The sequence below is a fragment of the Lolium perenne genome, chromosome 7, assembly GCF_019359855.2.
Source record: "Lolium perenne isolate Kyuss_39 chromosome 7, Kyuss_2.0, whole genome shotgun sequence".
Taxonomy (NCBI): domain Eukaryota; kingdom Viridiplantae; phylum Streptophyta; class Magnoliopsida; order Poales; family Poaceae; genus Lolium; species Lolium perenne.
In genome coordinates, this window is record NC_067250.2 from 133,090,369 (window position 1) to 133,105,962 (window position 15,594).

General features: G+C 49.0%; 3 protein-coding genes across 4 annotated transcripts; all 3 read right to left on the reverse strand.

The window, feature by feature from the left end:
- Positions 1-220: 220 nt before the first annotated feature.
- Positions 221-1,322, reverse strand: LOC127301651 (probable CCR4-associated factor 1 homolog 7). Its single transcript, XM_051331927.2, has one exon. It carries the CDS (start codon positions 1,166-1,168, stop codon positions 296-298), a length of 873 nt encoding a protein of 290 aa, XP_051187887.2. The 5' UTR covers positions 1,169-1,322; the 3' UTR covers positions 221-295.
- A 635-nt stretch (positions 1,323-1,957) lies between these two features.
- On the reverse strand, positions 1,958-3,172 carry LOC127301650 (probable CCR4-associated factor 1 homolog 7). The gene has a single exon (XM_051331926.2). It carries the CDS (start codon positions 2,924-2,926, stop codon positions 2,033-2,035), a length of 894 nt encoding a protein of 297 aa, XP_051187886.1. The 5' UTR covers positions 2,927-3,172; the 3' UTR covers positions 1,958-2,032.
- Positions 3,173-8,764: 5,592 nt separating this feature from the next.
- On the reverse strand, positions 8,765-13,493 carry LOC127301653 (poly(A)-specific ribonuclease PARN-like). 2 transcript variants are annotated; one of them, XM_071823406.1, is made up of 10 exons: positions 13,151-13,493; positions 11,787-11,917; positions 11,521-11,703; positions 11,320-11,432; positions 10,887-11,003; positions 10,676-10,790; positions 10,383-10,598; positions 9,529-10,186; positions 9,231-9,399; positions 8,765-9,115 (listed from the first exon to the last, which is right to left on the reverse strand). In XM_071823406.1, the coding sequence occupies exons 1-8, from the start codon at positions 13,441-13,443 to the stop codon at positions 9,549-9,551; spliced, it is 1,806 nt and encodes a 601-aa protein (XP_071679507.1). In that variant the 5' UTR covers positions 13,444-13,493; the 3' UTR covers positions 8,765-9,115; positions 9,231-9,399; positions 9,529-9,548. The 2 variants fall into 2 exon arrangements, with proteins under 2 accessions (XP_071679507.1, XP_051187888.1); XM_051331928.2 differs by having other exon boundaries at positions 9,231-10,186.
- Between the last annotated feature and the right edge of the window lie 2,101 nt (positions 13,494-15,594).

The following is a 15,594-nucleotide window of genomic DNA, read 5'->3' on the forward strand; positions in this document are numbered from 1 at the left end:
AACTGGGATACATTTGGTACCTGATGATCTAAACAGTGCTGCTGGTGTCAACATTTTTTGGGGGAAAAAAGGTCTGACAATAGAAGCAGTAAGGGAGACACCCAAACATTCAAATTAGCTAGCAATGAGAGAGAGAGAGAGGTTAATAGTAGCTGAGTATAATAGCTATACTATGGCAAGCACAATGCAATAACCAGAGATGATGAGAGAGCAATATGTATATTCAGCAGAAAGATTTTCTCATTTTTTTTCTGAATCATGATAACATAGTCTTATTTGTCTATCGATAACACATTCAGTTGGCGGAGGAGGAGGTGGAGGAGGAGGCCTGTTCCCCGCCAGCACCATCATCCAGCAGACCATACAAGACACCAGCATAGGTCTCAGTGGAGCCTCTGAAATATACCTCCCTGAGCTTGGTGAAGCAGCGCAGGGTGAGCAGCGAGTCGGACCCGGCCTGGTGGCAGGTGCCCACGCGGTCGACCCCGAGCAGCTCCCCGAGCTTGCTTAGCCCACCATGGAGGCTGTTGCAGTAGCGCATGAGGTGCTTGATGTCGTAGAGCACGGGGAAGTAGACCCTGACGAGGTCGAAAAACCCCGGGATGGTGTCGGGCAGGTTCCGCCCCGTGAGCAGCTTGACGAGGTACCCGAAGTCGTAGCCGCTGTGGAAGGTGACCCAGTGGAGGTCCTCGTTGAGCAGGACCCCCGACGACATGAGCAGCTCCGCGAACCGGCCCGCGTCGGCGCCGTCGGCGGCGAAGCGGTCGAAGTCGATGCCGCTGGCGCGGAGGAGGTCGATGGAGTCGGCGTTGGCCGGGTCGGAGCGCGGGTCGAAGCCCCGGAAGTTGAACTGCCACGCGCAGGGGCGGTTGCCGGTGCCGAGGCGCGGGAGCGCGCCCGTGGAGTCGGCGAGCGTGAGGCCGAGCTGGATGAGCTTGAGCATGTCGACGTTGGCCTTGAGCGTGGCGTAGTTGAGCGCGTCGTTGGTGCGGAAGGCGCCCACGGGGCGGCACACGATGCCCGGGAACTCGGTGTCCATGGCCACGTAGCGGTGCGTGTCGACGGCGTCGCGGATCACGGCGAACTCGGATTCGAGGTTGTGCGCGTAGACCTCGCGGATCTCTACGTCGGCGGGCTTCTCGGCGGGGGGCGGCGGCGAGGCAGACATGGGAGTTGGTGCATCCAAGGGCTCGGAGGGAGATCTTGTCGGGGCGGGGCGGATGCGGGGCGAGGGTTAGGGTTTGCGAGCGGGGAGCGGCGGATCGAGCGCGGTGGTGGGGAGAGGAAGGACGAAGGCGGGGTGGCGGCGAGGGGGGGCGGCGGGTCAAAGCAGGCGGAGAGGGGAGGCCATGGGAGGAGGGCGATAAGAAGGGGAGCAGATCCAGGGCGCGAAGGAAGACACCCAAACATTCTTTTTCACGAGATACAACTTAGAAGCTGAGCCCTCCGTGGAGGCTGTTGCAGTACCTCATGAGATACAACTTAGAAGCTGTCCTACTGGTCAATACAAAAGCTGAAGAGTTGTAAGCTTTTCTGTTCGCTACGAAGTGCATACTGAAGACGGTTTGATGTAGCAATGTTGGCTGAACATAACCTGGAAGCTATGCTACTGGTCAATACTGAAGATGAAAAGGGCTGTCGGTTTGATGTACCAATTTCAGGTGAACATAACTTATAAGCTACCTGCGCTGGTCGATACTGAAGGAAGATAATGAGTTGTAAAGCTTTTTTCTGTTCAACTGGGATACATTTGGTACCTGATGATCTAAACAGTGCTGCTGGTGTCAACATTTTTTGGGGGAAAAAAGGTCTGACAATAGAAGCAGTAAGGGAGACACCCAAACATTCAAATTAGCTAGCAATGAGAGAGAGAGAGAGGTTAATAGTAGCTGAGTATAATAGCTATACTATGGCAAGCACAATGCAATAACCAGAGATGATGAGAGAGCAATATGTATATTCAGCAGAAAGATTTTCTCATTTTTTTTCTGAATCATGATAACATAGTCTTATTTGTCTATCGATAACACATTCAGTTGGCGGAGGAGGAGGTGGAGGAGGAGGCCTGTTCCCCGCCAGCACCATCATCCAGCAGACCATACAAGACACCAGCATAGGTCTCAGTGGAGCCTCTGAAATATACCTCCCTGAGCTTGGTGAAGCAGCGCAGGGTGAGCAGCGAGTCGGACCCGGCCTGGTGGCAGGTGCCCACGCGGTCGACCCCGAGCAGCTCCCCGAGCTTGCTTAGCCCACCATGGAGGCTGTTGCAGTAGCGCATGAGGTGCTTGATGTCGTAGAGCACGGGGAAGTAGACCCTGACGAGGTCGAAAAACCCCGGGATGGTGTCGGGCAGGTTCCGCCCCGTGAGCAGCTTGACGAGGTACCCGAAGTCGTAGCCGCTGTGGAAGGTGACCCAGTGGAGGTCCTCGTTGAGCAGGACCCCCGACGACATGAGCAGCTCCGCGAACCGGCCCGCGTCGGCGCCGTCGGCGGCGAAGCGGTCGAAGTCGATGCCGCTGGCGCGGAGGAGGTCGATGGAGTCGGCGTTGGCCGGGTCGGAGCGCGGGTCGAAGCCCCGGAAGTTGAACTGCCACGCGCAGGGGCGGTTGTCGGTGCCGAGGAGCGGGAGCGCGCCGGTGGAGTCGGCGAGGGTGAGGCCGAGCTGGATGAGCTTGAGCATGTCGACGTTGGCCTTGAGCGTGGCGTAGTTGAGCGCGTCGTTGGTGCGGAAGGCGCCCACGGGGCGGCACACGATGCCCGGGAACTCGGTGTCCATGGCCACGTAGCGGTGCGTGTCGACGGCGTCGCGGATCACGGCGAACTCGGATTCGAGGTTGTGCGCGTAGACCTCGCGGATCTCTACGTCGGCGGGCTTGGAGGGGTTGGAGGGAGTGGGGGTGGTGGTGGGGGGCGGTGAGGTTGACATCGGTGTTGGTGCATCCAAGGGCGCGGAGGGAGATCTCGTCGGGGCGGAGCGGGGCGAGGGTTAGGGTTTGCGAGCGGGGAGCGGCGGATGGAGCGCGGTGGTGGGGGAGAGGAGGACGAAGGCGCGGTGGGGTGCGGGCTGACGGCGGCGGGGCGGCGGGTCAAAGCAGGCGGAGAGGGGAGGCCATGGGAGGAGGGCGATAAGAAGGGGAGCAGATCCAGGGAGGGGAGGCCGGGTGGGGAAGAAGGCGAGGGGAAAGTGGAGAGAGGCGGTGCAGCGAGCCGAGCCGAGCCGAGCCGAGCCGCCGGGACCCTGTCGGGCCCACCGCCACGTGGCGGGCGGGTCCACGTTACTGACAGCTGGACCTCCACGCGGCGGGGCCCACGGCGTCAGGGCTCTGCGCCCACCACTTTCCTCCGAGATGCCGGTTGGTGAGACTGCGTGTGAGCGCGTCCGAGCTGAAGGACGTTCACGGCGGAAACGCGATAGGCATGTGCGCCATTTCCCTGCCGAGTATCTTTTCCTTTCTTGACAAGTCGTCGCCGGAACTAAACCCGTCCCCCCGTGAATTGTGGCCGTAACTGAAAGAAAAAAGGGAAACCGTTTCACGCAAACCCACCACGGCAGGCCGGAAATGGATAACCTCGCGGACGCGGATTGCCCACATGGCTTCGTCCCAAGTATCTATCTCGCGCCCTGTCAAAAAAAAAAAAAGTATCTATCTCGCGCATTTCGTGTCTGCAAAAATCATCCGATCAAAGCCTGCCCTGACACACATTTTTGTTTTAGCTCTCAAAATAAGTTTTATATGAATTATTATTATTATTTACAGCTATGAGTACAAAACTTGTATTCCATCCGTTTCAAAGTAAGCTGCTTAAATTTTTTCTAGGTACGGCCCACCGAAAACATGTCTACATATAGTCGTTTTTTGAAGCAGCTTATTCATTTTCGGATGCAAGGACTATGAATATTTGTTGAAACAATTGTCTCAAATATTGAGTGAAACAAGGTCAGGCAAAGAAAGAAAGAAGTCATTTGAGATTTGAGATGTTTCGCACGAAATAGAAACAAAATTTTAAAATATAGTGAACAACTCTTTTTAAAAAAATTCATTTCGTGACTCACCTTTGAAAATTGTTGAATGTTAAGAGAAACAAAATTTAAAAATATAGTGAACAGCTCTTTTTAAAAATTCATTTTGTGACTCACCTATGAAAATTGTTGTATGTTAAGAGAAACAAAATTTAAAATATAGTGAACAACTCTTTTTTTTAAAGTCCTCTCCGGCTCCAATTGAACAACATTGGCCATGGCACACTGTTCCACCCTCTCTTCAACCCCCTGTCGGTGCACTATAGCCGATGGAGTGGGTGGAGCCTTGCCTAGCGGGACTTCACGTCATGGGTGATCCGCTGGGCATTGATCCCGATTATCCTCTGCCGCTCAGCGGCCATGAGGAGCCAAGAAGACTCCTCGGTTGGCGCCCTCTAGCGGGAGATGTCCATAATGTGGTCCACGAGGGTCGCGTCAACCTCCTCGTAAGAGGGGAGAAGCGCGTTCCTCTCCTTGCTCGGGCGATGTTCCTCTCCTGGCACACCATCTTGTAGGAGGCGAGGAGCCCCCCTACTTCGGGTCCGTCAGCTTATCCTCCCACCGCGCCTCCTCCTCTGCCGCCAACTATAGAGCATGCGCCCTTCGAAGTTGTCTTCCGATGGCAGGGGACTTAGGTTCGGATCCAATAGCAGGACATTGTGGCCCAACATAGCGTAGATGGTTGCTAGGTGGGGCATTTTTGCAGGCGAGGGAGGCGAGAGAGCACGCAGTGGCCAAGCTTTATAAGCCGAAGATGACGCGAGAAACAGAGGCGGGAAGAGGGGGGCAGTAAGAAGCAGTGATGTGCATTGACGTTGTGGTGTGTGGAAGGCAAAGTGGCGGCGAGACATTTCACGTGCCTCCACCTAGAAAATCATTGCTGCCATTAATAAAAGCTAACCGGGGGCGGTTCAATTCAACGTGTTCCCGCAAAGAGACCTACAAGTTATGGACGGTCTAGCGACACTGAACATGGTACTAGGCCACACCGAACATGAATTTGATTTGTGGCACGTGGATACGCCTGATTTCTATACGACTACTCATAGTGCAAGTAACTTTACTAGTAACTAAGTGTCAAACTCAGAAAATTTGTTTATGCAGCAGTGAGTTAACGAGTACTAGATAAGAGGATTGACTAACATATGTAGTTATTGTAACATCACAATTCCCAAGATATAATAAGTTTACAAGCTAATTAATGAATACATTTATAATACTACTTTAATGCTACTACTACCTCCATACCGGATTAATGGGTAATTACACATTTCGAGAAACAAGTTTGACTACTAATTTGTTCAATAAAATATGAGATATATGCCACAAAAATTATACCGCTGGATTCGTATTCAAAAAAAAATTCAATAATATACTTTTTGTGATATATATCTTATATTTTATTAATCAAATTAGTAGTCAAACTTATTCTTGTAATTGCCCATTAATCCGGTATGGAGGTAGTAACCACTATCATAGAACAGTAACTAACTGCTATGAAGGTGGTACTACTCTAGTCTACCGGGCGGCCAATAGCCCTCGGCTTTTTGAGGCACGCGGAATAATCTAATGGCCAGGACAATCATTGTCTGAGTGCAGGCAAATGACGCCGATTTTTTTTAAATAATACGATTTAATTATTTAATTGCATGACTATCACACGTTTTCAAAAAATTACAAAACTGTGACTGGGTCGGACTGCCGCAGGCCGATCGGACAGGAGCACACCGACTGGGTGTCGGCCGGTGCGGCACATCAAATCACCTGACTCGTTGGTCAGTAGCTGACCAACTGGACAACTACAGACCAATTGGCCTCCTACAAACCGATCGGCTTGCTACCATCCGATTATTTGCATGGATGGTTTGTTTGAAGTACGCTTAGAGTTAGCAGGGATGTAGCTAAAGGTACTCATACATAGTTCGTACATAATGTCTGATACATAGATGATTCATACATAAATGTCAGAATATCTGAGACTATGGACGGCGTCTGGGGTTTCGTGGGGGCGGCGTAGCACGGGGTGTCCAACCGAACATGTCCGGGGGCCTGGTGATGCGAGCAGGGATTCAGGACCCGGACTTGGGGTCGTACTGCGTATCCTGTGTGGGCTCTGGTGGAGGAGTCTGCATACCGACATAGTTCCGCTGCGTGTTGTAATACTCCATGTGCTCAGGATCCTGATCACTAGCTCCCCATGAAGGATTGGATGCAGTGTGTGTATCCTGTGCCACGAAACATAAGTGATGTCAAACTAAGTGGAGTATAGTCTATATGGAACACAATAGCTAGAACAATACATGCCCTGCGTGTATCCTGCTCCTCCCATGAAAGGGGCCTGCTGCTGCTGCCACTGGTCGAAAGCAGCTTGCTGCTGATAGTCGTCGAACAATCCATGTTGCTGGTACTGAAAGTTGTCGACGGAAGGAGTGTGCTGCTGCTGCCACGACGAACCTCCTGCCTGGTTAGGAGGTGGTGGTTTGGGTGTCGGCGTCGGTGTGAGACGTGGTCGTGATCCGTGGTGCTGGTACTGAAAGTCGTCGACGGAAGGAGTGTGCTGCTGCCACGACGAACCTCCTGCCCGGTCAGGAGGTGGTGGTCTGGGTGTCGCGGTCGGTGTGAGATGTGGTCGTGGCTGCTGTTGTGTGGAGGGTCGCGGTGGAAGGAGGTGGCGCTGAACGACGTCGCAACTACGGCTGCACGTGATAGCCGAGTATATCCCGCGTAGCTTGTCCTCGAGACGCCTCAACAAGGACACATGTTGGTCACGCTACAGAAGGGGCGCACTGGACACTTGACGTGTGTACCGAGCGACTTCATCATGTAAGTCTGCAGTCAGATGACCCTGAAAAATCATGGTAACATATAAAAACGAGTCCATCAACTTCTCTAAGGGCATCTACAACGGGGCGACCCAAACAGATGCGGAGTCCGTTTGCGACCACGTGGTAAAAAATGTGCCTCTACCTAGGCCCAGCGGCCCGACGCATAGTAACCGGACCGTTCGTGGAAACGCAATCGTAACGCATATTTGCGCCTCGGATGCGTCTCTGCGGATGCTGCGCGATCACACCGCGTGACCACTCTCTTTTCCCACGGGCCTGCAGAGGAGCGTTGAGATCTAGCGCAGGCGGCGGTACTCCGCGACGATCCCGCCTTCGCCGTGGACTCCAATCAATGGCACACCTGAGGACACCCCGGCGTAAACGGACGCGGGGTCGATTTCGACCATTTAGGGCATCCCCAGGGCCGCAGCCTCGACCGCCTCGCCGGCCACCAGGACCGGCCATGGACTTCTTCGCGGGCTTGGCTGCGTCGCAGGAACACCTAGGCGGCGCTACGGTCGAGCTTTGTGGCCGCTAGGGTTTCTTTGGAGGAGTGGGTGAGGAAGAAGAACGCGCGCCCCTTTATATAGGCCGGCGGCATGCGGTGGCCGTGGGACGCGTGGCGTCGCCATTAACGTGGTTGGCGGAGGTGGGTGGCCGCTCGGCAGCCGAGGCATCGTCGCCATTAACGTGGCGCAGAGTGCCGGCGAGCGGCGCAGCCGCGATCGGCGCGCGTTTGAGAAGATGCATCGACGCATGGTCGCTGCCAGGCGGGCCCGACGAAACGTCCGCCAGACGCGAGCGGACGTTTCCGGACGTCCGCAGAGACGCATCCGAGGCGCATATTTGGGCCAGGTTTGCGTCTCCGCGGACGGTCCAGTCACTTTGCGTCGCCCCGCTGGAAGTGATGCCAGACGCATTTTCGGTCACGGCGGACGAAAACGGTCGCTGAGCGTCCGTTTGCGTCGCGCCGCTGGAGATGCCCTTAGGCCGACATAAAGGAACGCACGCGACCACTTAGACGTCCGATATGTGTCGACCTCTTGAAGATGCCCTAAAAATACTCTTCATGAGACATTTTCTTTGTCTATTTTGCACGAGACACAAAAAAGTCGATTGTCCGCAAAACTTGACGTGTGCACATAGAATGCCAATATGTATGCGCGAAATTTTTGACCAGATTTTTTTTATAATTTAAATTGTTTTTTTACTGTGGCAGGAGCATATGCACATGGATTCAAAATTGCATTTTTATCTATTCTCGTGTCCCTTCCAAGCTGACCTAGCTTTAGGGCCACTTCTTTTAGGCTTCTCAGCCGGCTTCGAGGTGGCCAACAGCTGAAGCTGAAAAGAAGTGTCTAGCTTAACCATAGCTTACTCCCGAATGAGTTTATGTGGGCTGGCCTGGCTAGTGTGCGTTGATAGAGCAGAAGAAAGCAGCACCCAGGCGATATTGAACGGACGGCATCGGGCGTGCCCAAGGCAGCCTCTGACTTGCTAGTTGCAGGTTAGAGAATCCGCGCCGGTCTGCGCGTGGCCGGGCGAGGTCACCTTCGCGTGCCCGGGTCGAGCGACGCATGCATGCAACAGTTTGGTTGCTCCCGTCCGATCGGACTGCAGCTGTCCGACGGGTGTCTTGTGCCCTGATACCACCACAGGGCCTGCAATCGGTCTGCTGCCGTCCGATCGGCCTGCTCCTGTCCGATCGGTCTGCTGCATGCCGACAGAGTCACACTTTTGGAATTTTTTGAAAACGTGTGATAGTCCTGCAGTTAAATAATTAAACCGTATTATTTAAAAAAAATCGCGGCAAATGACAAGAGCGAGCGAGAGGGGTAATCTCCTAGGGCATGATTAAAGCGTACAATATGCTTTCCCCACGCCGAATTGTCGGAATCACAGCGTTGCGATGCAAGAATTCTCGACGTAGGTCGAAAGGAGGCTTTAATATTGCTCCAGTACACATTCAGGAATGTTCATGTGGTTAGGCACGGGAAATATAGCTCGCGTTCACAATGTTTGTTTGGCCGACTTTGGGGCTACGCTCGTCCTATTTCGACCTGAATTCTGCCGGTTCCTTACGTGCCGCAATCCCAAGGGGACACGCAAGACAGCTAACGATCTGAAAATCTGTTACGCACTATCCATTTTGAGCAAGTATAGGCCTTCGATGTACCGTCAAGGTTGGCATGCCATCCATCTTTATAATAGCAGATCAACTGCTTTGCACGAGTATGCTCTTCAGAATATCATCCACTTGATACGCAACCTGCAGAGAAAACAGGGGAAGCCTATTATGTGAGTGGCAATGCTTGCATTGGTTCAACTCCTGCTGTCATGATAGATCGGTACATGGGTAGGGATCATCTTTGAAATGAAAGTACCTGCAGTTCCACAAGCGTTACATCGCAAGTCAATCTAACCCTCTTCCGCCTGCTGATTTGTCAAGTTCTCATCAGAGAGATGAAACGCCTGTAGCTAACTGAAATTCCAGCAAATTTTGCCTGGCAGATCAGGTGTAAAAGCTCCGCTCAAATATGCACGTGGCGATTTCTGAGGCGAAACAAAATAAAGTTTAGCCTAGACCGAACATCTTATATCCTGGGAAAAGACTGTCCAAAGAAGCAAGCGGCACCGTTCTTGATTTACTTGAACGGTAGCTTGAAATGACTAGAACCAAACCTAGAGGGCTATACGATGTTCTAGCACTCCAGATACTCCTTTAGATCTAGCTTCAATGAGCTATTCCAGTATATCTCAGAGCTACCATGACCAGAAAGCGTCGAAGTAGCTGACTCCGATGAAGCACTCTCCAGGGCCTCGGCTAAATCTGAATCCCAAAGCCCTGACCTGCAAGCCTTCCTGTAGACATCGAAACCTGCGGCTTTCAGACCCTCTGAGAAGAAATCATTTAGCGATGGGCTTTCTGAGCTTATGTCTCTCAGTAATCCCGCTGCAGCATCAGAGCTACGAAATATCAAAGCTGAGCATGTCTTATCCAGCAATCTAAGTTCAAAATCTTCCGAGAAGACATGGTGCAATCTTGTAAGGCGGGACCTCAATTCTTTGGCAGATATCCCACTAAACCCCCACAAGAAAAGAACGCAATCAGTGCTCACTGTCCTTGTGGTATCTGACTCATTAGTGCAGTCAACATCATCAGATTCTTCGGCCATGCAGGCGGGATAAAAGATGTTACAGTAATCTTCAACTGAGTAACACTGCTCACCAGATTGAGATTGACACTTGGGTCTGATATTAAGTAATTTACTTAACTTAGCAAATAATTTTGTTATTCTCAGAACATTTTCTCCACCTTTTGTGACACAATTGGTACCATCTGTGCAAAAACAGAAAGAGGGTTCAATACGAAGTGCTCGTAAGAAAGCATTATAATGATGCATGCAGCAATTTAAGGCTCACAGCAATACTAGTCACCAATAATATACTACATCTTCTAAAATATGCTGAACAAGGAGAAACTCCATAGTTTAATAGCAAAACGATGTGTAAACTGTGTTAAGCTGGAACTGTACCTTGCTGTGGTATTTCTATTTCCATTGGCACAAAGTACTGTCTTTGTAAGTAACTCAGAGCTGCTTGTATATTCTTCGCTTTTCTCAAAGGGCCGATTTCTCGCCACAAATGGCCTATATCAACAACACTAGAGAAAACCATCCTCAAGGAACACATAAATTCATGCATGTTTGGCGGAAGAGGCCCAATAAATTTGGTGTGTATCATTGTAAGGTCTGGGAAAGAAAAAAGAAGTTGTACTATGTTAGAGATGAAAGATTGATAAAAATCTGTTAGTGATGTATCAACCTACCACTCAAGCAATTGTATGATATAATTGGTTTCTGTGATGACGATAGTAGATCAACAACTTCTCGAAATCCACGAAACTTGAAACTATGTTCATCCTCCAATTTTCTGATGTCCATCTAAAAATGAGTTTCAGAAGGAAAAAAGGATCCTGGTTAAGATGGCGTCGTTTAGTTAAAATGTAAAAGGTTTTGCCAAGTTATAGCGATACAAACCAGGAGAAGATTTTTATCCTCTGCAGAACTAGTAAAGATGACACGCACTGCCCTAGCAACCCCAGATTTATCCGGAACGACAAGAGGTACAAGGTCATCAAAGGTGTGACCTATTATCTGCAGTATAGCTCAAATCTGTCAAGAATTTAAGCAATATGTGATTTGGCAGATTGGACAACAAATGGAGTAAACAATTTTGACCAGTTACAATTTTATACATTTTCAACAGATGACCCCCTAGCCATATATTTCGAGTTTATCAATTCTTATAAGAACATGGCAGTTGTAGCCAAGACAAGAGTAAGAAGCTAAAAATACTAAACAGCAAGATAAAGCAAATATATAATATGTTTTAAAGGATTCTAACAATGTTTTAAGAAAATGAAATTATATTCTTTGGACAAACTAACAAATGTCAAAGTGAAGACCACACCTCCAAAACCAGTTGAACTTGGCGATCACTGCAGACATCGACGCTCATACTGGGCCTTGAACCATATGATTCACCACCCAAAATTAGTTTCCTAAGGGAATTAACTAAAGAATCTGCACAGTAAGAATTCACGTTAGGAGACATCTGACCTAACTGATAGTCAAAGTAAAGCCTTAGTATTATCTATCTGAAGTGACCTACCATCAGCTGTTTTGCTTGGTTCTGCGTATCCTTTACGCCAATGCTGAATTCTCGACTTGATTCTAGTTGTAAAAACTGAATCTGCAACCGATGTACTTGGTGATGGAGATGGCTGACGAAGATGGGGGATAACGATCTTTTGCCTGGCCAAGGATTCTTGCACCCTTGATAGGTAAGAGATGCCTGCCAATATAATTACTAGAATTAACCCCTCTATCAAATAACCCAAACTGATATTTGTTTAGGAGCAAGGCATAGGGAGTCACCATCATAAATGCACATATTGAAATCAAAACCATCACGGGCCATAGATGATAAGTATGATGATTGGCAGGAGAAACTATAAGAAGGCATTCCAACATGTAGCTCGTCTCTGGGAAACAAATGGAAGTTGTACCTGTACAAGACACACAGGAGCATCCATACTGATTTAAAAAATCCAGTAGACTGGAACAGAAACGTAGCAAGTTATTCCTCAAAACAAACCTGGATTAATCCTATGAAAAGAAATTGTGAACCGAAAATGTAGAACTCAATAAACATTTAAGAGCAATAAACTCAGATGTGCCCATACAAATGGAAATTCAAATGTTAAGTCTTACAGAAAACATAGTAAAATACTCATAAAAAACATGAACCAAAGATAATTCTCTGGTAGCAGTAGCGCAAGCAACATACTTCAGCTAGTATGAAAAAACTGAAAACATGTTCAATTGGCAAGCTCAAGATTTTCCAAGCAACTTTATTCTTGTTTCATATGTAACTTATGTGCTATGGTTAATGTCCCTGTTGGCTGCTTGCTAGTTTGCAAAAGTATGGTTCTTCTTATTTTATGTGAGGAAAAGTATACTTCATTTGATTGCCAATGGTCCAGTTCCTTGATTTATAGGGCAATGTTGCAACTCCCAGAGCTCGTAGTTGATACCTGGCCTTTCTTACTAAACTATTAATGCTGACTTACCGTTTAGCTGGAGCTCGTAGCAACTCCCAGGACATATGTCTGGAGTTGTATTTGCTAAACATTAGCTGGGAAAAGGTCAATTTATACACCAACTTGATCCCATCTTGTCATTCCACAAACCTGGAACACTTTAAGCTATGATTTAGATTTGTTTATGAATTTCCCCACCTTAGTCATCCTGGTAACAAGTTATTTACTTGGCATACACTGTGCAATAACACTACAAAGTGTCAACCACATCCTTCTGCACATATTCTCCCAGATTCAGTTCTGCACATAGAAACTATCATGCTAAAACTTTATGCTACCTATTTCCTTAATGCCTCAATGCGGTTGAGTTTCCCAGCTATTATAAGATTAACAATCTATCCGAACTGACCTGCTACTCATGGTGACAGAACGCCTGGCTCAGCTGCATTTCATTCTGTTCAAAGGAGTAGCAATGTTTCGTTTCGTTTATGCAAAACAGCTGTTCAACGAAATGCCTCAATGAGCACACCAAACATAGGCTGATGGGCCACCGCGCTCGGGTTGGCCAACATACCAGCTAAAGTATCTCACTACTCCGTATTCATTCAGTGTGTACAAGATGTTTGACAGAGTAGCACGCCGCAGATCCTACTTGGTAATGCTTATTGCGGGGGGATAGTGGTGAAGGAAGCTGCTTACGGGTAGGCGACGACGGTGGAGCGGGAGGTGGCGTCCACGCGGAATGGGCAGACCGCGATGTGGAGGGGCTGGAAGGACTCCGCGGCGAATTTGGCCTTGAGGTACGCCGTCTCTGCGGTGTCCACGGGCAGCGCGCGCCGCCACCCGGTGGGGGCGCCCGTCTTGAGCGCCGCGACGGCCACATAGTCGCACTCCTTCATGTGAGCCGCCAGCTCTCGCAGAGCCTCTGGGAAGTTCTTCCTGGTCACCTGCTTCGCTGACGCGGCGGCGGCGGCGGCGCGCGTGGCGGCCATTGGTGGCGGAATCAGCAACTGAGCACGACCACGACCAGGGCTGAAGGCGGTGTCGTGCAGAAGGGTACCGACGATGCGAGCATGATCAAGCCCATGGGCTGTGTCCCCTAAGTGGGCCGTGTCCTTTTAAGGCATCGATCGATCCTTATGAGTTGTGAGTTGCGAGAGTCATAAGTAGTACTAGTACATGCCATCTTGTCAAAACTCTGATGTGGCAATGAGGTGAGAGATGAGAGTGGTATCATAATATGATACCGTATCATAGCACGTAAAACTAGAAAACTTAATGGTAAATACATCATGTACATACATTTGCATTGAGATTCTAAAAAACATTAAATATGATAATACTATGATACTATCTTATGGTACTATGCATTGTGGGGTTAGTATCATAAACTAGTATCATACGCATGATACTAGTGTATGATACTCCCTCCGTTCTTTTTTAATTGATTCAAATTTAGTACAAAATTATACTAAATCGGAGTCAATTAAAAGAGACCGGAGGGAGTACTTCCCATTGTGACTAGTCCGAGTTGTCTGCAGTCTGTACTTATGTGCACATTGTTCTCCGTTTAGAAAATCTACACCGGTCCTCCCATAGCTCTTCCAATAGTACTTCAGGGGTTCTAGAGAGAGAAAGTGTCCACACCGGTGGTTCCAATAAAGCGCCGGCCACTTTGAGATCATAATAAAAGTGTTGGTACGCCCGTAGCAATCCCTTTGCGAAGGTAGCCGATTGGGAGCGCCACGCCCAATTTCTGCTGCATGTGCTCCACTTGCATGTGACACAACCCTCTAAAGATTCTCATCTCTCCTACTTTTTCTATGCCCACTTGCATGTGCATGCATGGTGCCGATGTCTCTATTGGGATAATTGGTGTGAAACGCGGTCCCCAAAGACTAATTGCATGCAGCCGGCGCTCCCCATAGTCTGCTGCCGGCATGCATGTCGGTGCTTTTTTGGGGAGTACCGATGGAGATGCTCTTAGGGGCCCTAACCGTGCCTCTATATTTTTTTCTTTGAGCAACCGGCAGCATCTCTGGCTTTTCATTAACAAATAATAATGAAAATTGATACATCTGCAACACACGATCTGGTTTCGAGGCGGCGCTTCTATCAAGCAAACAAAACTAACTGTCACTCAAGCGACAAGAATCATCCCATAAAAGAAACAAAATTCGATACATCTGCAACACACAAGTTGGTTCCGAGGCCACGCTTCTATCAAGCCAACAAAACTAACTGTCAAGCGAGCAAAGAGTCGTCACCTAAAAGAAAGACGACGATTCTAGACATGTCCCTTCACCTTACACATCGGCCCCGAGGGCATCGAGTTTGAACTTGTCACTCCACCTTACACACCGGCCCTAAGGGCGCATACCAGGTGAGCCAATGGTTGACACCCAAGTAACCAAAACCTCCACTCAAACACTTTGCCCCTCCGACTTTCACACCGGCCACAACGTTGCGCCCTACCTAGCCAATGATGAGACTACCAAGCAAGACCAGACCTCCAAGACGATGCCCCAAGCGGGCCGTGTCCTTTTAAGGCAATGAGACTGAACAATCGAGGTACCGATCCTCTGAAATACCCCATGAAATCTCTAAACTCCGTACACATTGACCCTCGGTTTCCTTGACCCTGTGACTCTATTTTCTTAGCAGCAATTCCTCCTCTTTGTTAAGTAGATAATTGATCGGCTTCCTCGGGAAAGGAAGGTAATGGATCGGTCAATAAGAAAAATGGATCGAAAAATCGATACATTTGTATAACACATGTTGATTCATAGGTGGCCCTCCTATCAAGCCGACGAAAATGCCACCCAATGGGCAGACCCAGATAAATTGCTGCCAGAGGCATATCTTATCTCTAGGGTCCTCCTTATATGAAGTATTTTCTTCCAAAATATGTATAAATACTAAGGGATTCAAACTTTTGAGTAGGGTTAGCACATTACTACTCCTTAAGTTGCTAGTGCACCATACATGGTTTAAATGCAAACATTGCCCTCCTATTAAAAGATAAGTATCTCAACATTTTCTGTTACACGTGTAGTATCTATAAGTAAAATATGTCCTAGATAAATTTGAATCTAGACAAAGTGAAGACACTTATTTTTGGATGGAGGTAGTACATTCAAATA